The sequence below is a fragment of the Bombus pascuorum genome, chromosome 5 (assembly GCF_905332965.1).
Source record: "Bombus pascuorum chromosome 5, iyBomPasc1.1, whole genome shotgun sequence".
NCBI classification, from domain to species: domain Eukaryota; kingdom Metazoa; phylum Arthropoda; class Insecta; order Hymenoptera; family Apidae; genus Bombus; species Bombus pascuorum.
This window is the reverse complement of record NC_083492.1, coordinates 6,249,504-6,274,295: the sequence shown is the minus strand read 5'-3', so window position 1 is coordinate 6,274,295 and position 24,792 is coordinate 6,249,504. Positions and strand designations below refer to the sequence as shown.

General features: G+C 38.2%; 1 protein-coding gene across 8 annotated transcripts in view; it reads left to right on the top strand.

The window, feature by feature from the left end:
- The window catches only part of LOC132906846 (voltage-dependent T-type calcium channel subunit alpha-1G), a 107,927-nt gene that overhangs the window by 70,307 nt on the left and 12,828 nt on the right, over positions 1-24,792 (top strand). For 4 of the 8 annotated variants that reach the window (XM_060959404.1, XM_060959406.1, XM_060959401.1 and 1 more), the window contains 9 exons: positions 2,351-2,502; positions 2,923-3,126; positions 17,386-17,542; positions 18,967-19,122; positions 19,531-19,665; positions 21,553-21,843; positions 22,333-22,484; positions 22,583-22,753; positions 24,307-24,472. In XM_060959404.1, the coding sequence (XP_060815387.1) occupies positions 2,351-2,502; positions 2,923-3,126; positions 17,386-17,542; positions 18,967-19,122; positions 19,531-19,665; positions 21,553-21,843; positions 22,333-22,484; positions 22,583-22,753; positions 24,307-24,472 (1,584 nt within the window). Of the gene's footprint in view, positions 1-2,350; positions 2,503-2,922; positions 3,127-6,281; positions 6,403-17,385; positions 17,543-18,966; positions 19,123-19,530; positions 19,666-21,552; positions 21,844-22,332; positions 22,485-22,582; positions 22,754-24,306; positions 24,473-24,792 lie in introns of all 8 variants that reach the window. The other 4 variants (XM_060959405.1, XM_060959402.1, XM_060959408.1 and 1 more) reach the window with 2 other exon arrangements.

The following is a 24,792-nucleotide window of genomic DNA, read 5'->3' as shown; positions in this document are numbered from 1 at the left end:
TCATTCAGTCGCTCGCTTATTCAGCCAATCTTCGCAGACGTTCCCACAAAATATTCGATTACAGTGGTTGATATTGGTTGAAAAAGAAAGCTTTCTGTTTATCTTTCAATCAGAGCAGAGATTGGCTTATCGCAGACACGGTAATATACAATTTCGAGATAGCTGGCTATTCAAGCTGACACGAGTAGAATTCTTGAATTGTGCGCCGCGCTCTCCGCCATGTATAAATAATTATTCGCGAATCTAACGAAACAATTAGTTAATCCCTCGTTGCGTTTTCGATAAATATTGGATCTTCTTGAAAATTGTGCCATTTTTCATGGTTTAACTTTCTTATCGTCGCTTTATCAACACACGAGTTCTCTGGAAAAAAGAGCCTAAATATAACAGCAGATTTCGAGTGAAATTATTATGAAATTTTAATATTAAACATCAAACGAATTTAATGATCGTTAGAAAATCCTTTGAAAAGAGCGATATTCTTATTTATGCATCGCAATTATCAATTTTCATGTATAGCTGACAGCAAAATCCAGCTAAGGCAACAGCTTTCCACTAAAAGTTTATCCTATTCGTTCTATTTTGTTTCACGTAGATTCTTTTAGCAGAAATTGCTTCGATCAACTCGTTATTCATTTTCGATAGCGTTGATTACGACACAAAATCTTTAATCGGTTCAACCATTCTTTTCGCGTTATCTTCAGATTTGAAATGTTTTTTTTTGTATAGCAGATACGGTAGGATAGTGTACGGTGATCAGAAAAGGTGAAATCATCCGATTGTGTTTAAAAAACGACTCACGAATTCTCTAGCGCGGCGATAAAACTCGTCAAGTACCTTTCTTTTATTTTTTTACTATTCGTAAAAAGTGAAATGCCGTTAATCCGGTTTATCTATCGAGGAAATTTATTTGCCAACTTTTAACCGTAATCTATCGAGCGACCAATGTACTTACGTTATCTTTATACGACGATAAGAGCATAATAAAAATCACATCACTTCAACATTCAAAATAAAGATCAGAAATAATGTTTGAGGACAGGGTAAATAAAATTCGACGGTAATAAACAAGATAAGAAAGATTTTATAGGTATAGGTGCAGGATTTTATTAAATTCGCTTATATAAGAAACTTTATATCTTGCTATAATGTATGTATGAACCATAAATATTTTATAGCAGAATGTAAAATTTATTGATCGCTATTTTTACAGTAAAATAAAATTACATCATGAAGATTGATGGAACCTATACATAAAGGTCTTAAAGCAAACGCGAAAAGCTGTAGTTTTGGTGAAGATTTGCACGCGCTGTTATATGAAATGAATCTTTAAACAGCTCTTTCATGATGTAGCTCGTTTATGGTTTTTCCTTGTTCGCAGATTAGTTAGAAACGCTGCAATAAATAGAGTTCTGACCTAAATCTTACATAACGCGTTACGGGGTCGTTTAAAACGAACCAGAAGCGAAAAGCAGGATAAAGAAGGAAATCAGCTTTTTGAAGTACTGTAAAGAGAATGGTGGCAAACGTAGAACGAGTTTATTCAAAAAATTACGCGAAAGCATTTTTCAAACGATTCTATCGACAGAGATTGAAAGACCTATAAAATATCGATTACTGCAATGCATCAATATTTTGCAATCTCATTTTTGGATGATATACCTCTCAAAAAAAAAAAAAAAAAAAATAAAAGTGTAAACGTTGAATTTAAAAGTTTAGAAATCTCACACGCTTGAGGTCAACGGTTATTTGCACACAGCAGAAGAATATTGAAATCATTTTATCGAAATAAACATTCACAAACAATACAAAAATCCGTCAAATTTATTCATAGGAACAAAATACGTTTTTAATTATATTTCCAGGACGATATTTTGCTTCTTGAACCGTCATAGAGGGAGTGTCGTGATTGACCAATGTAGCGATCGGCTGCTGGCGTCATCGTGGAAGTCATTGTGTCAGTGTTAATGACACGTAGTAGCGTCTATCCAAAACCTTAGGTGGCTAACAGCCTACCTTTGTTTGCACTATAATCTCTGAAACCCTGTCACTTGCATCTATTTACACATATGTACATGCATGTACATACACACTCACCTGGAATTTCCATTTGCACACGTCAGAGAATAAATATTGTAATATACAGGATGTTCTGTAACCGACACATAAGGCAGACTACACACCGAGATGGAAATAAAATATTCCCGAGAAAGCGAACTTTGACAGAATACCGAGTGAGACAAGGGGTTCATCGCGATTTCAGAGCGAAAATACATATGTATATATATATATATATATGTACATATGCATGAAAAAAGTGATATCCTTTTTTCTATTTATCGGTCGACAGCCGGAGCAATTGACCATAGTGGTTGAGATAAGCAATATCGTATTTTCGGCCGTCTTTGCTGTGGAAATGTTGCTCAAGATCATCGCGGAGGGTCCGTTCGGTTACATAAGCAACGGATTCAACGTTTTCGACGGAGTCGTGGTGGTGCTCAGGTATGCGAATAAAACAATCATTCACGCCACTCGGAAACATTTACAACCAACACTTTGAAGCTTTTCTAAAAAAAAGTCGAACAAACACGTATCTCTGAAAGTTACAAAATTTGATAAATTCACCGATAGACAAGACGCTGATTCCATAAAGATACATCGACTGCGAACTTTTCCCAAATTTTTCCTTATAAACCGATGCCCGTGACATCAAAGTAGACTTCAAAGCAAAAATTTGGAAGAAAAGACCCAAGTATCGTATTAACTTGAAATATAAGAAAAACTCAAACATATCCATTCATTAAAATCGAACGCATAATTCCAAAGGTTCGAGCATTCGAAAGATCTGCTAATGTAAGAGTTACGCGTTATATCGCGCGAGAATGTATATGCGAAAGAAGGAATTTTCTGTTGAACGTCTAGCGTGGTGGAGATTTGTCAAGCGTTCGTTGAGGAGAGAAGCGGAAGTTCCGGGCTGAGCGTGTTGAGGACCTTCCGGCTACTGAGAATCCTCAAGCTCGTGCGTTTTCTACCGAACCTCCGGCGACAGCTGTTCGTGATGCTGCGCACCATGGATAACGTTGCCGTATTCTTTTCCCTTTTAGTACTTTTCATCTTTATATTCAGGTAAGTTGTTCCCTTTCCCTTTAGGCAACCAGTGCCCGGGAATTGTGCTCGCGGTTATCGGCCACGTCGTCGTCGGTTTTTAAAAATCGTCGAGATGCACGTTTCCAGGATCGCGGTTCGCGCCGGCCATCATCGTCGCGATCACCACTCGGTCAGTTATCAATCGTCGGATCGCAAACGCGTTTCGTGTTCACGGACGCGAACTTAACGTGGCGCGTTACTTCCGTTCAGATAATCACCTCATCAGCATAACGTTTGCATGACAGCCAAAGCGAATTGAAAGATCACTGGATTATCGATGGACTATCACGAATTGTGGAGAGACTAAAGAAACAGAGCTAAGTTAAGTGTCAACGAGACCGTGATTCGGTCGGATCCTCGCTCGATGGTGCGACGTGCAACGATAAGGCGAATTTATATTTTCACGCTTCGCATCCGCGTCGCGGTTGATTCGTCCACGGTGAAAGCGAAAGATGGCAGCCAGAATATTTATATCGAACCGTTGAATTTGTTTCGGTGGTTTTCAAACTGGCGATTGAGATAGCGAGCGTTGCGAGTGGGTTGACGTGTTTGGGTCTTTGCGGAAGAACGTTATAAAATATTAGAGACAACTGTTTCGTTTTAGACGAACCATCGTCATTCGGTTCGTCGAAAATAGAGAGATACATCTACTGAAATTGATCTATCGTACTAGATCTACGTCGTTCACCGGTCGTGGTATTTTACGAAACGACAGACGAATACGATTGTTACACCTTTCACCGTGCGACGAGCGATCCGCGATGCAAGTCTAAGAGCGTGGAGTGTAAATTCGCGTTTGTCGCGTACCTTCAGATATTCCTTTGGCGACGTTGTTCATCGTGGAGAAACGCGTTCGTTTCATTTGGTTGATTCGAGGGTCTCGTTGACATTTATTGTCTTTTGAGAACAGCTTCTTGTCCGCTTCCGAGCTTCCACAGGAGCTGGGGCTTGTATGTCACTGCTCTTCGAACACGAAGTGTATTAGGTGACTATGTCTTCCGTTTTATACTCCTTTTGTCTTTTCTCTTCTTTATGCGCTTTTTTTATCTTCTCTCACGGCATATGGATCGCCGCGTAAATTGCATCTCACGTATTATAGATGAAACCGAGTCGCAGCAGTTCTCTCGTTTTACATTATTTACCACACTGTTGCGTTTGCGACTGCAGCGTTTTCTGACGTTGTAATGGTAATGAACGATGGGTGTTTGTTGGCACGTGTCTACGAGGAGTGTCTTGTTGGCCCTTTCTCATGGCTTGAGGCATCGAACGTGTATATTATTATTATATACTGTTTCTTTTCTCATTTGTTTATTTATTTTTCTACCATTTTTTTTTATTATTAGAGGACACCTATTATACATATGAATATCGATATGAATATATATGTATACATATATATATGTATATATATACACGTATATGAATATATATATATATATGTATATATATTTTCATGTGTGCATGGTGCTTATCATCTAGCGACGAGTATGAGAGCTATATGTATATATATATATACTATTACCTATTAATTATTCGTGTATTCGTACGTCTTCTTTCTTGTTCTATTGCCCCGTTCTTCTTCCTTTTTTTAATGCTATGTACTCTCTAAGTGCCTACAAAGTGCGCCTCGGTGTGGTCATCGATATTAGACAGCTTGCGAATGGATAAATATGTATCTCTTTCGGTTATTTGATTATGCTGCGAACACGGCCTCTCGCTATCCCCGCGGGTTTGACACGCGTCTCGAGATCATCCGACGGTCGATCGATCGTTCGTCGCAATCGCCATCGGCTTCGTGTTATTTTTGTTGCCATTGTCAGTCCGTTTGATGTCTGATCTTATTATCCAGGGACTCAGGTGTGCGTCATTTTTTAAACTGAGGAATTTTTGAAATACTTTGATTCTTCGAACTACGTGCCATCGTAGGATATTCTTTTTCTTTTACATATTTCTTTTCTTTTTTTTTCCACGCTTTTGTTTTTCGATATTTCGGCGAGAAACGCACAGGCAATCAGATGGTATTCACTATCGGCCAGAAGCATGAGCCTCGTTGCTAGTTTTCATGGCAGACTGTTGACAAGCTGTGTGTGTTATTAAATGTGGCAAATTAATTTCCTTCGTAGCAACTACCGCTGCAGCATTACGGGTCGGTGAGTCGAGTTTCGATCTGTTCGAAGACGACTTTCGAAATGTTGCGACATTAAGCGTGGAAATGATTCTGTGTTTTCAATTATTCTATTTTTACTTATTATATTCTTTATAGGTTTATTATTATTATTATTATTGCTTTGGAAATCATTCAGGGGAAGTAATTGAAACTTACATAGGTCATTCTTCGACAACCGTTTATTTCGAAAGAACATGAATTAGAAGCGCGATTCCTAATTCTTATTTATAAAACACTTTCGCCAAGGTTCTATACTTTTGGCTGGTAGTATATACCACTATCGAGATAGTTCCAAATCACAGGATCAATAAACGGAACTATCTTTAAATTTTTAAGCAAACATATTAAAACCTATCAGGATAATAAAATGTCTAAGTAAAGCCAATAGCCATAAATTATAAATACAGATATACGAGTATCAGCTATAACCCATTCGAAAAGATTTGGCTCTTTTTTAAAGTAGATTTCTGCCGGCTTTCACGCAAACAGAATTACGCACGCGATATTCGTTTGAACGAATTGATATTAATTTTGACGTTAGTCTGCGTTAGTATACGCGCTGTAACGTAGGACGAGCGCACCGTCATCAGACTTTCTATACGATTACTTGTTAAGTGACTCGATTTACCGTAGTCGAGAGAAGCTTTTCTATTTTTTCTCCAAACTAAATTTTTTTTCTTCCTCTATCAACCTCGCTACCCCTTCCCGTCATTATTTCCTTTGTCCCTCTCTCTCTCTCTGTCTCTCTGTCTCTCTCTGTCTCTCTCTTTATTCCTCTCTCTCTCACTCTCTCACTCTCTCTCTCTCTCTCTCTCTCTCTCAATCTCTCTCTATCTCTCTGTCTCTCTTTACATCCCGACGTTCTTACTTCACTTCTTTTTTCTCTTCCCTACACAACTATCTGTCTATTTATCTACCTATATATTTACGGATAAGGAAGTACATTGCACGTTTCGTTGTGTTGTAGTATTCTCGGGATGAACCTGTTTGGTTGCAAATTCTGTGAAACGATGAAAGGCAGCTCTGACGTCGAGTGTGATAGGAAAAACTTTGACTCGTTACTCTGGGCTATTGTGACGGTGTTTCAGGTACCTACAAAGGATACTTTTCCACGTATCTCTCGAGGGCTTTATTTTCCTCTATATAGTGTATATTATATATTATATATATTATAATTATATCATATATATATATTTATTCGTATATATACATATTAACGTTACATACACATGCAACCACGTATGCTAAGTTACCTCGATATATGTATATATGTGCACATATATATATACATATATGCCCTTATATACAATACATACATACGTATGACATATACAATATATCGTCACATTCGTCATTGAACGGCCGAAAGACGTCATCTGCTACGTTTATGATTATCGCGAGGCCTTAAGGTAACGTATGAGAGATACATACATGAAACGAAAATTATATACTCTATAATGGCATGCAGAGCCGTATCGAGGTAGGAGGAGGAGGAGGAGGAGGTGGAGGAGGAGAAGGAGGAGGAGGAGGAGGCCACGGATCATTCGAACGACCGTACCTGAGATGATGTTTCTTCGCTTTTTCTTTATTCGTCTTAATCCGCAGTCGCTGCTTAGCGAGAGTAAAGAAGTGCGTTTTTCTTTTTGTTTTTAAAAATGCGCCTCGCGGCTCTCACAATTGCCATCGCAGCGCGTCGAGCTGGCCCTCGGACATGCTTACGCTGCTTCCGATTCTTTAGCGTTGTCTTGCTTCCGCCAGATTCGCGGTTTCTGCGCACGGTTTCTATTCGTTCTTTGCGCGAATCTTTACGCCGAAATTCAATTCAGACAAGAGGGTTCTTTTTTGACCTGTTTGTTCTTTGTCGTTGCTGCTAGAAGATCGTTTTACATCTAATGCTGGTAAAGGATAATTAACCCTTTGCCTTTGGTTTGCGTCGTTCGTTTCCTACTCCGGATCGTACAATGTCAATGTCAGAGACGTCGTTTCGCATCGAGAGATTTTAGTAAATTTTTGTTATCAAAGGAACGTATACTGGTTTTAAAATCATTCAAATTGTCGTCGTTTCGATCGTTGTGTACATGGAAGTCCAACGAAGTTGGATTCTATTTACACAAACGAGGGTTCCTTTTTATTTAATCGTACAAATGAAGGGGTTGGGTTTTTGAGAATATCGGTAATTTGATCGATTGGAAGTAACGTTTGCGCAAAAAGAGATGTGTGGGAAGGTTTAGTAATGAAAGGAGCAAATACAAAGTTTGTAGAATCTTAATCGATTTAATTTCTCTATTTTCGTTACAAATAATCGCTAAATCTCGATGATATAACACGAGAGAAAGAGAGATTCGCGTATGAGACATTTAGAAACCGTTCAAGAAACTTGCCGATATACTCGACGAACGAAAGATCTTACATCACATCTAAGAAAATATTATTCTGTTTTTCATCGTAAAAGAAGAGCCAATGAAACCGGTCGTGGCACGAGAGTGTCCAATGACCACGGTGTCTTGCAGTTTTTCATTCAGATATTCCACGATGCTTTCGGACAAACGATATTTTCGTCAAGAAACTACAGAACTGTGATATAAGCTCTTTGCTCGCAAGAAATAGCGATAAAGCGTCGTATCTTGCGTACGAAACAACGATTTTGCATCGAAAGCTTCGCATCTGTTATTGTTACTTGGTTGTGGTCGTCGCAAGTGCATAATATCTCTCACTTACCGTAGCCTGCTGCCACGAAATTTTTTTCACAAAATCTCTTCTCTGTGACGTGTGATCATCGATCGAACAAGCGACTGATACGTTTTTCCTGTGTTTTTCTATTTTTTTCCTTTTTTTGCGTCCCGGTAAAAAGGTTGTTGAGAAATTTCCTCTGTTAAACCGTGAGACTGTTTGAATTGTCGCATCAGCATAGATGGAAAACGCCGACCTTTTTTCCCCCCGTATATCAGCGTTTTTTCCAGCTTTGATCGCTTTTACTTCGATTGATCGTACAAGCTCGTGCCGTGCATGTTAATTATCGTTCACATTCTATTATACGCTTTGCATGCTGGTACGTGTCCTTTCCCAAGTGATCGTTGTTGTTGTTGATGTTGTTGTTGCTGCTTCTCATCGCTGTTGGCCCTGACCGTGTTTTCGATATGCACACATTTCCTTACAATATCTACATTCCATCATACGACATTCCGTTACACTGTGAAAAACGGCAATCCGAATAATATATACAATACAATGCGTAACGATGTTCGAGCAATTTTATCGCACAGGGATCTCTAACTTCAGCGCGACGTTATCTTGCACACGGTTGTTAAACTCCAAAATTCTCCGCTTACTGGCAAATAAATATTTTCGCCGCGTAAAGATAAATATCAATTTAAAAGTTCCCCATTTAAATCAGAACTAAGCATTTTCTCGCTTTGTTGGTATCTCCCGAAACGAGTAGAAAATATTCGATGCTAAATCTAACGTGAATTTCCTTAGAGTAAAGCGTAATATCTTCTACGATATTTCCAAATAACGTCACTTTTATCGTTCGTCGTTCGTAATTCGATCATAGCCTGACCGACGATAGCGTGAATAATCTCTAAACTTCTTAATAAATTACTTAATTTCTTTTTTCATATTCGTATAAATTACTTGATTTTCATATTGAACCAAAAGTTATAACTAACCGTGATTTCTTTCTTCGCTGAAGAAGGTAAAATGCCGGTTGCATCAGGGCTGAAGCTTCGCTCGCGAAATGAAACGAGCATCCAAGCCCGCGTGTCTGTATTTAAAGAAAAAGGTTGAAGCGGTAGAAGAGATAGAACGAGGGAGAAGTCGCATTAAATCTTTTGATCTCTTTCTGAATTCCGCTTGTTCCTATAACAACGGCACGTAAATGCAGGCAAAACTGTGTAAAAGTGCCCCACCCACTGCGTTAAATGGAACGACTGTCTTTTGATAGTGAAAATCTATGGGGTGATAAATTCCGAAGGAAGGATCTATAATAAAGGAAAAACGACATAGCATAGGCCCGTAGCTTACAGAATTTCTAAACAACTGACATTTTACTTGGCGAATTAGTCGTCTCGTTATGAAAGATCGCCATAGCAACGGCCGCTCTTGCGAATCTCTCGCAAATATTCGATCGATAACTAAAACGTTTCGTTTTTCTCTTACCACGTATACAGATAAATGTTGTTACGGTTATTTTTTAATTGGTTGCACGCGGAAAGTTCTTTTCCATAGGATCGACCAGTAACTTTGGCAATCTTTTACAGCGAAATTATTCGAAATATTTCGAAGATTGTTCGTCGTACAGCAACGAGGAAGATTTACATTTATGCGACGGTAGGTTTGTTTCCTTTTTATACGTTTCGTCGGCGAAAACAAAATCGGGTAACAATCATCGGATATTCCTCTATTGTCCTAATTTAAATAACCTTTCTCCTTTGAACGTTCATAAAGAAACCTTGTGTGTCTCGTAATTAGTTGTTTTAAAAATAGAGCCGAAAGAGGAGATTATTTAAGAGCATTTCACAACTGCGGACAATTTTCAACGCGACTTGTCTCTATAATATCACTGTAACATTCTTTAAGAAGTTATTCCTCGTCGAAGGACAAACAAATCCATTGAACCTAATATTTAAATAGATAATTGAACTTTCGATGCTATGAAATTTCTCTTTGCTCTATCCATTGGCAGAGTACATACTCGCAGTTTAGAGTGGCGTAGAGGAGTAGCACTTCTCGGCCATCTCCGCCATAGCCAGAGGGTTAAACCACTTTTCCGCCTGTATGCCCTGTGTACAAACGAGTATGCGCAGCATTCCTTTCAGAAAGGGATGTATCGCGGATGAGATTTTCCTTTTGTCGGCTGTAATACACCTAATGATAATAAAATGATAATATATACGCGTCAGGTTTCATTGGAAGGGACATCGATGAGCTCGAAGTTTCCAAGATCGTAACTTTGACGAAATTTGATTTGCCATTTCACGGATCTCATCTTTTCTTTGTCGCTTGTTTTCTCGTATCAACGAAACTGACAGACAGCGAGAGGTTAACGTTATGAAATTTTTTAACGACCGAAATTCACGGTGTTGGACGTTTCGAAGGGACGAATCTGATCTTCCTAGCTTTCCGCTTATTGCGAAATTAATCACGTCGCGATGTTAAAATCGCAAACTTTTTAACCCGCGAATCTTCTTACCGTTTGAAATGGCAGAAATATTTCGCATGGGCTATCAATTAATTATTCGTCAGGCACCCAGTATATTCTTCGTTGTAACGATGCAACATAGCTGAACGTATGCGGTGTCTCGCTAAATATTCGACGAACATTCCTCGCGTGATTGGCAGGTCATTGTGAATAAAAAGCGAGTTCAATTTTTGTTTCGTTAATTGCATTGTGTCGCGAAACACTGGAGAGACATAAAAAGTATTCGAACAGCGCGTATTTCCGCCATGGATTAACCGAGTTTTACGTTTCAAAGATGGATTCTTCTTCTACTTCTTGCGAAATAGCTGGGAACGTTTAGTTCCATCTATCCAGCCTTCTATATATCACTTAACTCATGTGGAATCCATTTATCCATTTTCTTCGCTTTTTCTATTTCAGCCAAGTGACAAATAATGGCTTACTTTCGTCCGAAACGCCATTTATCTTGCTGTTTGTCGTCGATTACTTTCAGTAACGTCCCTTAAAACGTTACCATCGTATCACTCCTTGACCTTCCTTTCTCTAACCAACGATCGATTCGCATTTTTTCAAATATACGTTCGAACGATTCTATCGTTTCAAAGCAAACGAAGAAATATCATGTGATTTTATTTGAATTCTAAATTTTAGCCTCGGTCTTTAATCTTTGGCCGGAAATTATCCAGATATCCTGTTAAATGTTACGTAGCCATTTTGCGTCTGTTCCGAAGTTCGAAATCAACTTCAGGTATTGGGCTTAAGAAACGTAGTCGAGTTGAAAAAGTTAGCTTCAACTTTGAGGACACGGTTAAGCGGCTTAAAATAAACGATGCTTAACAACTTACTAATGCGATTAAGTTTTCTTCGCGAGGTATTGCCTACAGTTTGGCATGATTATTCTCCAGGTGTAGTGTCACAGAGTTTTCCGAAAGAAGAGGTAGCTTTGCAAGTTAGCAGAGTCGAAATAAATCCGCTGAAACGAGCGAGAACGTTTCTGTTATAAGCTACGGGAAATCGTAACCCTTTTCCCGATTCTGATTAATGTCGTTTACATTGTACAAGAAATTTGTCGCTCTTTCGAATTACTAAACTTCAACGACCCGATATTTGATGACTCGTAACGATTCACATCCTCGTTCGCAACTATTGGGACACATACTCGTGCAAAACGCAATAATTCTGCTAGTAGATTCAGAAATCATTTGTCAGACGTAAAAGAAGAATAATGAACTTAGCGATCCTTACAATTTATCAACTGCCCGAATGTTATCAAAACAGTTTCAAGTGAAATTTGAATCTGATTTGTGAGATCGTTCGTACGACGTAACGATAAATGCAAAGAACAATAAATAGACTGGATAATATGAAATCGGTTAAATCGATGACTGGAACGCGATCGATATAATATCGTATAAGATTTAATTTTATCAAACATGATTGGCCAGGTCGTTATAGTATTTCTTTATGAGTAAATAATTTATAATTAACGATCCAAAGTGCCTTAAAATACTTTCCATTAAACGACGAGCCGATCAAAGACCGCGTTTAAACGAAGAAGCATTTGGAGATTATTCTTCTACGTGGGCATCAAGTCTATGAATCAAGCAAACTTTTATGACTACATAACGAAAGGCTAGCTCGTTATTCGGGAGAATTATGCGTGCCGATTTATCGAATCAATTTTTTCTTCCTGCTCTCGTGGGAGCAATTTCAACTGTTACGCGCCAACAATCGAGCGCGAAATATTTTTAATCGGTACATCGAGAAGGATGAGCAAGTATTCATTCGGTAAAATAAATCCTCCCAAACGGCCGGCAAGTAGCCGTAAATTAAAAAAACACAGTGGCGCGGATCGGAAATCTGCGAACCCGGAGTTAATGTTGAACAGTTGGAGCTCCCTGTGCCATGATATTAAAAAAATGTATGCGATCTATAAATAACGTGGTCGAATGAAAATGATCTTTAGCAATGATACACGTTCTTATAGACGCGAGGAGTAAGCGCGCGAGTAATCGGAGACGCGATAAAAGCGAGACACAAAAAGAAAAAAAAAGAAAAAAATGAAGAAAAAAAGAAAGAAGAAAAAAGGAAGACGTCCTGACTATTACCGTCACAGGTTCCGTCACGCCATGAATTTTTTAACAGTGTAGCCACGTCTCGAGCCTTCCGCGTCATTTTTCTCTCAGTCAGTACTTACATTACATATCGGTGTCATTGACGTTCGTAATTTCTCTACACGTGTTTGTTTATCCGACTTCGATTCTTCGGTTGCGCATTTTGTATCTCTGATTCATTCGATTGTATTCACACTGTTTCTGCCATACTTACTCTGACTGTCTTTTCTCTCTGTCTCTATCTGTCTATCTTGTTCGACTTTTCACTTTGTGTTCAAAAAAAAAAAGAAAAAAAAAAAGAAAAATATCGAACATCCGACGAACCTGGAGGAGGGGAGGGGGGGCAAAGAAAGAAACGATACGTCGCGCGAACACGAGATATAAACACGTAAAGCAGAGTCTCAATGTGTATCGAATTAAAAATCGTCGCGTGACACGTCCGTTGAACCGAATGAACAGGAGATTGTTTCGAACGAGAGAGAAAAAAAAAGAAGAAGAAAAGAACAAATAGAAATTAACACATTAGAGAGAAAAGAGAAGAAAAAAAAAAAGAAAGAAAAGAAAATAAGAGGTACAACCGTCTGCCACATGTAATTTACGTACGATTTCCGTACTATTAATATCTCTCCGTTTAGCCGCTGTAGATAGACACCTTTATTTACCCGATACCCAAATACCCGTGCCATTCAGAATTCCAGGTAGACTTTATTAATTTAGAGACATATATATGAGATACGTAACAACAATATTACAGATACTTGCTAATACCGATAGCTAGTGTGTACTTGTGCAACCAGCCGCTAAAAGTTCGTTTCAGATTTTTAACCTTACTTATATTTAGAGATTATTATTACATTATATTATATATTATATACATATATATATATATTTACGCTTTGCCGTTTTATTTTATCTTTCTCCTTTTTTCTTTTTTTGTTTTTTTGGTTTTCTCCGTTTTCTTTCTCTCCTGGTTTTTTTTTGTCCGAATAAACGTCAACCGTGACATTCTGCAACGACAGGTACATATATTTCACCGCGGCTCTATTAGTTTCACTTTTCGTCATGTTGCAACCGACGTAACTAAATTGAAATTTAAAAATTACGTTTCGCGCATACGGTGTATCTTTGTGTTGGAGTACGACGCAGACGTACGGCGCGTTATCCGATACGATAAATTCTTATTTATGATAGCGAACTCGCGAGTGCATCAGAGTGTCGTTAGATACGTACAGTCGTTGAATAACGACGAATCAACGAGGCGAAGTTTAGCGCGATGAGATGGTAGTTCTCGTCTGCATCGGATCTTCGAAGCAAACGACACGTATTCCAAACGAAAAACGAATATCAATGTCGATTTTCTTTTTACCGATTCTGTTCCCTACTGGATGTTTCAGAAGAATTGGACACGGGTTCGTGTACATTTCCATGCGCGACAGGACAAGAATGCCGAAACGTATCTTTGCATATTTTTCTTGGCGATACTCTTCGGGTTGATTTGTTTGTCGATACGCACATCTTATTTATTTTTGTTGTCGTTTATCATCATTTTATTTGGGACTCTATCTTCTTCTTGCTCGTATCGTACGGATAGTTTCCCAAGAGATGGTACTTTGTTGTCGTGTAACGGTACAACGATCGTTTTAATTTACAATTCCGAACTGATTCGTCCGGTCTATCGCAACAATTGAATTTACTGAATTTCAGTTCGATCACACGTCGACGTTGATATTCGTTTATGGATATATGTGTGGGAAGAAAAGTTTGCTGTATATTAAGAAGCTTGAAGAATGTTGGAAAGTAGAGTTTGAGAACAAGTTGTTGCTTATGTATTTTGTCTAATAAAATTTCCACTATATTTGTCCAAACCTCTTGTTCTCAAATATACATGTATCGTTTGTAGTCAAAATTTTGTTCGATATATTCCATATCCGTTGGTAACGTCGATCGTAACACGAAACACGGCATATGACGAGAATTTATTCACGTAAACGACAATTTTATTATCCACAGACATTAATCTAAAAATTTTCCTTTTACTATCAGAATTCAATTAATGCAATTTTTCTTCCGCAATTTTTATTACTATCGCCGTACAATTTTTCCTTACAGTTTATACACGCAGCTTGTGTAATATTCGCTTGGTAACAACGTATATATAATATATACAAGTTACATGACACACGTACGCCTGTTTGTTTTCTCTCGTCCGAATACAGGATACACGGCATTTGTACAAATGGACAGACACCGCCGATCTTGCAGAATGTGACTGTACAAGCTTCGAGTGACAGTTGTTTTTGCTGTTCACCCGATATACCTGCTTAAACGCCCCGCCCGCCAAGTGTCTTCGTTCTCCTAGAGTCAATTGTTATTTTTAATCGCAACGAATCGTTCGATTCGGCCGTGTCTCCTTTTATAAAACGTCTGTCATCGAATCGTATTATCTGTTATCGATCGTTATTATTATCACCAGCCGTTTGTGGAAGTATTTGTTAAGAAGAATTTCACAAGTCGAATGTTTTTTTTTCTAGCGACACGAGAAAAGAAATTAAATTTGTCATTTGTCAAACGGATGCGTTTGTCAATCTTCCAAACGGTTTGTCAATCTTACATCGCATATTTTACGACTTTTGTTGCGCTATGCGACGATATCTGAGGTGGACGGCCGCCGGTTGAAAATTAGAAAGGGAATTTTAAATATTCAATTTAGATGTGGAATAAAAGGAAAGCGATATTAGTTCGGAAGGTATTGTTAAAAGATCGAAGCCTATTTAGGTTAATCGAAACCGATAACTGTACTCTGCCTGGGCTTTTACCCTTTCATGGCTCAATAAAGCGACCAAGAATGCAGAATGAATAATTTCAAAATGATCTCTTGCACTTCTACCGTCGAAAGAGCAATGTATTTTTCAACCTTCCATAAGAAATAAATATTAATGATAGTGTTACGTACGCGACGTTCGATATACTCACGGTGCTATACCACTTTCCTTCTCTTTTTGTCTCTTTCGCGTTACATCACGAAAAGGTTAAACCATGCAAGAGGACCACGAACGCCATAAAAAGAATTTTTCAGCCACCTAAATACTTTCAAAGAAAACAGCCGTGTTGAACGTTTGCCGCGACTCAGCCTGTACGTAGTATAGTTTACCTGAAACTATACGATACCCGTTTCAACCAGTTTCCACTAAAGTCAACATTAACAAAGTCGTCGAAATAGTTTCCAGCGACGCTGTCCATTTCACGTGGAAACAGTTTAAAAGCTCGGTCATCGAACAAACAGGCGACGCAAATACTTAGCCTTAGCAGTCTCGACGAACTAGACAGCGCCTGCACCATAATCCGCAGTTTCCTTAAATACGTATTCAATCTCAGTTTCTATTCTAGCTCGGAGGTAATTTTCCTGGCGATGAACAATGCGCTAACTAACGCAGTGGCGAACGGCGGCCGCAATTCCGCCTGGAAATTACCGCTTAAAATATTCACGGCCATATTCGAACCGACATCCAAAGCGCCGCTTAAGGGATTACGTAACCCGGATACGTATTTTTACCATAGCTTTACATTCGAATCGCGCCGGCCGTTTTCTCCGTTGTACCTACAACCTGCCCCGCAGAAGAAGATCGATACTATACAAATTCAACGCCTGTTCGGGTTTTCGTGCTCTCACGGGTTTATATACGCTGACTCGACAAAGTATTTTCACGCTCGCCATAAACAATTTTCATGCGTTCATTCTGAAACTTTTTGAAATTTCATTAAGCACGGCGAGACAGGTCTGTCGTGATCGTATTGCTAACAAATTTGGAGCCAATTTCGAGGCGTATACGTCGTATATATAATATTTTGTAATTACATATTGTGTACACATACGTGCGCGTATTATATATTGATACATTTCGATATATCGGGTGTCGGGAACAAAATTATAGTACGTGTTAATGAGATCAGGTAGATAGTAAACGTTCGTACGATCTTATGTCCGAAAATGCTTTGTTAAACAATTATAAGTGTTCGAGAATTTCTGGGGAAGTTGTTCTTCGTTTGACGAAAACGTGATAGAAACGGAAGATAAGCTTTCGCAGTGTACTCAAAATACATTTACTAAAATCTCTGTATCAGCAGGAATATTCGAAAGAATTTGACACTCAGTTCGACGAGTGGAAGCCTGAATCCTCGCAGAAAGAAGAAATTTTCAACGTTTATTACAACTTCCAAAACGCTTAATAGAAGCTTAAGAACGCATATAATTCTTCGATAAAGCATCTTCGGACACAAATTCGTACGAAGCTCTCTTTTATCTGCTTGGCTTCGGCAACACGTAGTATGAATTTTACCCCGATTTTCTCCGACACCCTGTATATACGTCGATATATCTAATACGGTTAATACCACACCAACGTAATCGTAAAACCAATTCGACCAATATACCACGACAGTCGTGTTCCGCCATATAGTTAACTAAAAATTTCCAAATGTTTTACATTTACAACACTTGATACGTTGCACAAGAGCATAGACGCTAGCAACGACGAAAAAGTTCGGTCGAATCGAGTGGATGTAAAAAGTACGTGGACAGATCGTTCGAAATCGAGCGAAAGGAAAAAGGAAAACGAGATATCTGGCTTTAAGAAAAATTCGTAGAAATGTGAAAGAAAGAAGAAACGAAGACGCTTCACGGTGTGTGTGGCAACCGGTATATCCCTTGTCCCCAATTTCTTTCTCGTTCGTCGTTCAACGCGGTGATACTTTAGGCCAGCGGATTGTCTCGGTTGCAGCATCCTAGGGATGTACCTGTTCGGGGGTAAGTTTTGCATGTGGGCGGACCGGAGTCGGCCCTGCACCTGTGCCGAGGTGGTCTCGCGGCACCCAATGTGTCGCTGTGATCGCAAACATTTCAACGACATCGTCTGGGCACTTGTCACGGTCTTTCAGGTACCACTGTTCCCCACTCTCTTACACCGAAAAAAAAAGATAAAAAATAAAAATACACTACTGTATATGCGCTAAGTATTTATATATGCACATGGTATTTCTATATCTACACCTATATCTATAATCTTTAATCTTTATCTATGCCTATAATCTATTACTATTTCCATCTCCATCTCTATGTCTATTGTTCTATCTATATATCTATATGTCTATGTTGATGTCTGTGTCCACCTATATCTCTATATCCAGATATCTATGATCTGCATCTGTACCTGTAACTCTGTATCTATATCTATATTTATCCATATCTATATCTATATACGTATATGTACGTGTCACATAATATTATGTACAGTTTTCTCTGGCTTTTTCGCTCCATCGCGTTTCCAGCTCATTTTCTTGATATCGCGCGATCGAAATATATGCATATACGAACATCCTTTACTTTTTGTCCCATCCCTATTCTCTCTTTCTTCCTTACTCTATTTCTCTCTCTCTCTCTCTCTTTCTCTCTCTCTTTCCATTCTTTCTGTTTCTCTTTTTTCTCTCCGTTCTTTCTCTTCCTCTATGCCCATCTTTGCTCTACACACGGCTTAATTAACAACGCGTTCGTAACAGATCAGCAACGCGTCGACGAGTTTCTCTCTCTCCGCCGCCGAGTTTCTTCTCTTCTTTTCTTTTTCTTTTTTTTTTTTGTTCTAACCGATACGTTTTTTCCTCTGGAATTTTTTCATTCTCGGTTACTTTCCCTTTGGATCGTCGGAGGCTCGTCGGTGATTTCTCGCGACTGCCGATAGAATTAAACGGAGAGTGAATAACGATTTGTTTGTCGCGGCGATTAACACGGTTCGTTGTCGGCCCGAGAGCAGTTAATCGATTACACGGATTACGTTACGCTGTCGCGTATCATCGTCTTACCCTTTTTGAATAAATAACCGTACGTTGTTGTGATGCTCGTTGCCATGTTATAGAGACGCCGCGGCGAGAAAGATCAAAATAAAATCACGTTTGCCGAGAAGAACGCGGAGAGAACGCAGAGAGAAATTCGCGATTAAGCGGGCGCAAGTAACTGACATCCCATAGAGTAAGAATATCGACCGGATACTGATCGTACATTGCTATCTTTCATCTGTCTTCTCCTCTTTTTCTTTTCGTTCCCTTCAACTTATCACAATGTGTAGAACTAGCGGATAACGATGATTTACATAAGCTAGTTCCTATTTCTAAGAATACACGAACGATTGTATTATTACTATTAAGAGCAATTAAATAGCAGATTCAACAAGACAGAATAACTTTATAGCTTCAATACTTTTGTTTGTCGTGAATATAGAAACATTCTGTTTTGCCTATCGTTTGAAGCGTAACCACCGATTGCTTGCGTTGTATATAAACAGGCATTTCCCATTTTCCTTTTTACATAGATCTTGACGCAGGAAGATTGGAACGTCGTGTTGTTCAATGGTATGCAGAAAACATCTCATTGGGCGGCTCTCTACTTCGTCGCGTTGATGACATTCGGCAATTACGTCCTCTTCAATCTGCTCGTCGCCATTCTCGTCGAAGGATTCTCCTCCGAGGTACGTTTGTCGCTAATTTACGTTCATTTGCTGGACAATTCCGGTCCAGACCAGAATTATTAACCACATTACTAACCACATAGAGTGACTGAAATTTGATCGAGAATTTATCGTAAATCCACCCTCTAATTAATTAAACGAGTTTCCTTTATCCGAATCAAGTGAAATTAAGAATCTAACGATTAAAACAGTGACATCGAGTATCTAGTATTTTCCTGTCGTCTATCGTAACGTATAAATCGATTTGTAGTTGCAGGAAATTGAATAAAATTCGCGAATATTTTACAACTCGATTATACTCTATCGATCATCGATATAAATGTTATAGTTTGAGTCAGTTCGTTCGGTTACTCGCTGTGTACGGCGAGTTACGAAATGTTATAAATATCGAAACATGAACTTTTCCAGAGAAATGAAAGAAGAGAGCGAGAACAGAGAGAGATGGCGAGACTCGCGGCGAAAGAAGCAGGGATGGGCAGTGACGATGGTTCCTCGAGAATATCGAGATCTCACTCGATCACTGATAGCGATACCTACACACAGGTAAGAACATCAATGCTGATTAATCATCGATAGTAACCACGCGACCGCTGATCGCAGAATCCAGCAGAATTTCCATCATTTAGCGAAAATGTTTCGTACAATATAATTAAAAATAAGTCTCGCAGGACGATAGGGTCCGGTGAATCGTAAAATAATTGTAAGATCGTAGGATCCGAATGGGAGAAAAAATATCGATGAAAAAGAAAAATTAATCGAATCCTTGTAATTTTCATTTGTTTAAAAAAGAGTAAAAAAAAAAAAGAAAAGAAACTTGCAAAAGAGACGTTGTAATTCTCTAAATTTCAACAATTGGACGATGCCCTTGGACAGAAAATATCCCCTAAAGTAACTCGAACAAATAGATTCACCTTGGAATTGTTCTCTGTAAACATAGCGAGATCTTATATTCTCTGTGATAAATTAATCATGCAAACAACAGCTGGTCCATAACTGAAAAAGCCAAAAATATTCGAAGTACAGTATGAGAACTTACAGGTTCGTCACGAGGTTCTTGCATCTTTCTCCTCTTCGAGCTTTATCGATCATCTCGGGCTATGTATACGTACAGGTTTCCGAAATATTCTGTGCAAGAAGCAATTTGTTGGAAGAAGAGAGGGTAAAGAGCAATCTATCAAAGAAGCTTTATTTATCGATCAGTGGACAGCCCCTATCACCATTAATCAAATTAAAATATATAAAGCACGCGTCTGCTTAAAATCTTCTAGTAAAAGAATTGCTTGTGTCGCTAAGGAAGACATAAATCAAACAATACTTTAGTTTTATACAGGATAAAATGTTTACTTTTCTTAGGAAATCGCCGAGTTTAGAATTCCAGGTTCCTCGAATGCTGCATTTACTTTCGTTGTTTCGACACAACGAGAGTACAGGTATTTGGAAGAACAAATATTTTCAGATATAAAATGGGAGGAATTGGGGCGATGTCAAAAATATTTCACTATTTCCATCCTATTTTATATTCTAATCCTTAAACTTTTTGCATAGCCATCCTCCTGATCTTTATTCTGATTTTACTAAGATTTTTAGTTTAGTTTCATTTTACTTTCCATTTTGATTCCGTGTTAACTTTCATTTTGACACTATTTTGCTTCCATTTTGCTTCTCGTGAATTTCCTAGAGGTTTGCTCCGTTTGCTTGTAATATGTTCTTGACGCGACTATACATTATAGAAAGCTGCAACGAATAATTCATCTTTCGTGATACATGAAAATGATACGCCCATCTTTACGAATTTATCATCTTGAAGTATCCTCGTACAAGCGACTATCTGATCTAAAAATGAACTCCGCTTGTTTATCTGAACTAACATTGACTATCTTCATTCGCCTGAGTATCTGCATAACTCACGCGCTATCCACTTGTCCATTTGTCTTTTGCTCTTATGCTCGAGCCAAGTGACGAATAATGGCTTACTTTCTATTCCAACGCCATTTATCTCGATGCTTGTCGTGGATCAGTTTCACTAACATCTCTTACAACGTTACTTTTAATAGCATACGTTCCTTTCAATTTATTTTCTAATATGAAATCACTAGCTTCCAATTTCACGAATCGACTTCAAAGTGATTCTAAAACATTTACTCAACCTTTTGCAAACGTTAAATATATGTCTTTGGGGATTATTTCCGGTTTACTCTCGTACAAATAAATCACGCGAATTAATCAAATTTTTTCCAAATAAATCGCACCAATCTTTTAACGGATACCGATTATTCGTCAACCTGTGAGACACAATGATCTTCGTTTCGAAGATAGCCACGTGTTGGATCGCATTTACTTGCGAATTTTTATGGACAGCACGTACATTTGTATGCGCGAGAAGGAAACTGAAAAACGATTTTATCTTAGCGTGTAAATATTTGAACGTAGGATCGAAAGAATTCGTGGCAGAGCGCGGAGGAGTTGCGCAAGTACAAAGACAACAACAGCAGGGAAAAGCAGAACACCGTATGGAAACATCAGATGGACGAGCCAAAGTGTAACATTCAAAAGGAGAATAAGATGATGGGCGCTGCTGGACAACCACCGATAATTACTCACACGGCAGCCACCCCTCAGGATTCACCCAACACCACGCTCGATGTCGGCTACAGAGATCTAAATTGTCGAGCTGTTTATCCTACAGCGGCATTGTCCATCGAATCCATCGATCGTTCAGGCGTACGTGTACTATCTTTTAAACAACTCTGGGCCTGCGTTTAATACGATGCTCGTATCGTGTCAAAGTGTAACTCGGCTAAAAAGTAAATTAATAATTAGTACTCGTTTCGAAGTAATTGCCATTCGATAAATATTCATAAAAGATGTAACTTAGAAAAAATGAAGCTGGCACCCCGCTGGGGGTAGCCGCCCACATGCTATATTTATTTTTATTTTTTTTTTCTTCACCAACAAGATATAACACTTTACCAAATGTCCATAAGGACAAATTGTAAAATAACCAAAATAAAATAAAAAAAAAATAAAAAAAAATTCGGTAAATATATAACAGATATATCTAATCTATTTGAAGAAATAAATAGCAATTGTAATGGAATATTGGAATTTTCTAGCTTAACATTCTTTTTAGAAATGTCCGAATATTCTTATAGCAGGCTGAAAATATTCATCGATTTCCGGTAACTTTCTACGAAAATATTATTTTTCCAGAGTCAGTGTAGTATTCCTTCCGGCCTGTTGAAGCTACCAGACGTTTCAAATAAAATATCAACCAAAAATCTCATCGCCGGACAGTTTCCTCGACGAATAAGCCTCGTCACTGCTGTTGTTAATCCAGCAACGAGAGAATCATCCAGTTCAAGGTACGTGCATCTCATCCGTAATGTCCGCTTTCCACGAAGTGCAACTTGAAATAAATTATACGAAACGCGAAGATGAATATAATCTTTCGAATCGTAAGTTACGTGACTGCTCCTTGCTACAGTCCGCCAAGGATACAAAGAGGTTACTCGTGGAAATTATCGCGGCCATCTCTACGGAGGAAACGTTGGTCGCAATCGGAGGACGAACCTCTTAGTAGAGCTACTGTCCTAAATAACGGTCGAAGCACCCTGCTCGGTTCCAATTCAACGTAAGTTGTGAATAAAATCAAGATGATACGCATAATAAAAGAATATTTAGAAATAATATATACAGTGGTTACGAAAAGTATTTGCACATATTCTTATTTCTTTTATTTTTTTCTTTTTTTATTAGATTCTACCTTTTATTCTCATAGTATCGAACTTTTGTCATTCTCATTAAATGATACAAAATACATTACAGTCGGATTTAGTTAGCGTGTAAAGGTAATAACAAATGCAGTGGTGTGGAAATATCTTTTGCAACCACTGTAGGTAATATTGAATTAATAAAATAATACAGATAATAGTTGAATAATATAAAATAACGTTTAGGTATATTCCTTGGAGTGGGAGCTACAATTTGTTCGTTGACCCACTCTCTAGCTTAGGTTTTCATAATCCGTAAGAGTTTTATACATGAAATTTTCATATATAATATAATATGCACGTAACAGTCATAAATCCACAGAGTGTACTTTTTAAATTTTCATCGCATCCTCGGATGAAAGAGTTGTAAGAAGCGATCCTTACTATCTTCTTCGAAACTCCGACCAACTGCGGTTCCTTAAAAAAAAAAATTTGTTTACGCAATTCGGCTTAGTAAACGAATTCTTCCAATTTCCCAAATAAATTCAAGACGTTCGGTTCAATTTTTAAACAGTTATTCTGTTTTTAACACTGTGTGTACTTTTGTACACCACTGTGGAGTTTCGCTATCTTACTGTAACCTTCTAAAAAAAAAAAAGTCGTTGTTTCAATTTTTAATCAGTGTAAAGCCGTGTAATTTTTTGCGTGAGTATACCTTGGTCGTATAGCCCTCACAGGGCAAACACTATTATCGTACAAACGTTCGCGTATACTTGTGCAATAGATTTGCATACTGCAGGAGTATGTAGTTACGTGTGTAACCGGTTTAAGGGAAGTAACATCAATCTTTGTCAAAGATGATTACGGTCATCCGTAAATACTTCATATTGGTTAACGACTCGGTCATTGCGTAATACGTGGCATAACTGTTTCGCGGTAACTGAAAATTTCCTAAACCATTATTTTGTTGCTCATTTGCATATGTTTATCCAGCGAAAAGACGATGAAAATTCAATCGCAAGATTTTAGTTGCATGAAGCATAGCGAGTAGCAAAACTATATCGAGCAATGAGAATAAAAATAGCATCGTTAACGCGTAATAGAAAAATATCATTTGCGTTGAAACTGCGAGCGTACTATAGAAAGAAATGGTAAAAATCCACTCGTGGCAGTTCGTTCGCCAGTTAGGTCTTCAATAATTCATCGTATCGCAACCAAGGTAAATTTATTTATGCACATAGTCAAACGTAATATCTACAAGTTAAATTACTAATTCTGTTTTCTTGTTCAATTATTTGCCGGAGAATGTTGTCGAAGCGAAATATGCAAGTAATGCAAATTGATGGTAACGTCGTATTCGAAACACCGATGTAACAGTAACGTAGTCCGCGATAAACGTTGTTCACAATAGATGATCATGTTTATGCTCCAGTTTCTCCTTTGCCGTGGTAATTTTCGCAAAATTACCTTTCAGTTTCAACGGCGGTTATTTACACGGTTCGATAAGAAACGACACGCAAAGCGACACACCGAATAATCGAACGACCGTCCTAACAAGCAATAATCGTAGCCTCAGCCCTAATAATTCCATCGCAAGCCGTAGCTCCTCTATACGGCGTTACACAGCAACGCCTAATCAGGTGAGTCTTGTCAAAAATTTCAAACTCGTTATAAAACGCGATATTTCTTTTTCTCGTATTTTAAAAGTCCAGATATCGAGGAAAGCGTGTGTAGAAAAGACGCAAACGTATTTTCAAAATTAATCGTCGGTTGATTTTCAGATCGAATTAATTAAATTATTTCAAATCTTACATATTTTACATAGAAAATATGAAAATTTGTATCAAAATCGTACTAATACCATAGAAATAAGAGTTTCATTTTTATGAAGAAATTTACAAACATTAATCGTCAGCGCGATTTGGTTTTCCAAGTAAAAGATATTTTTGGTAACTTTTTG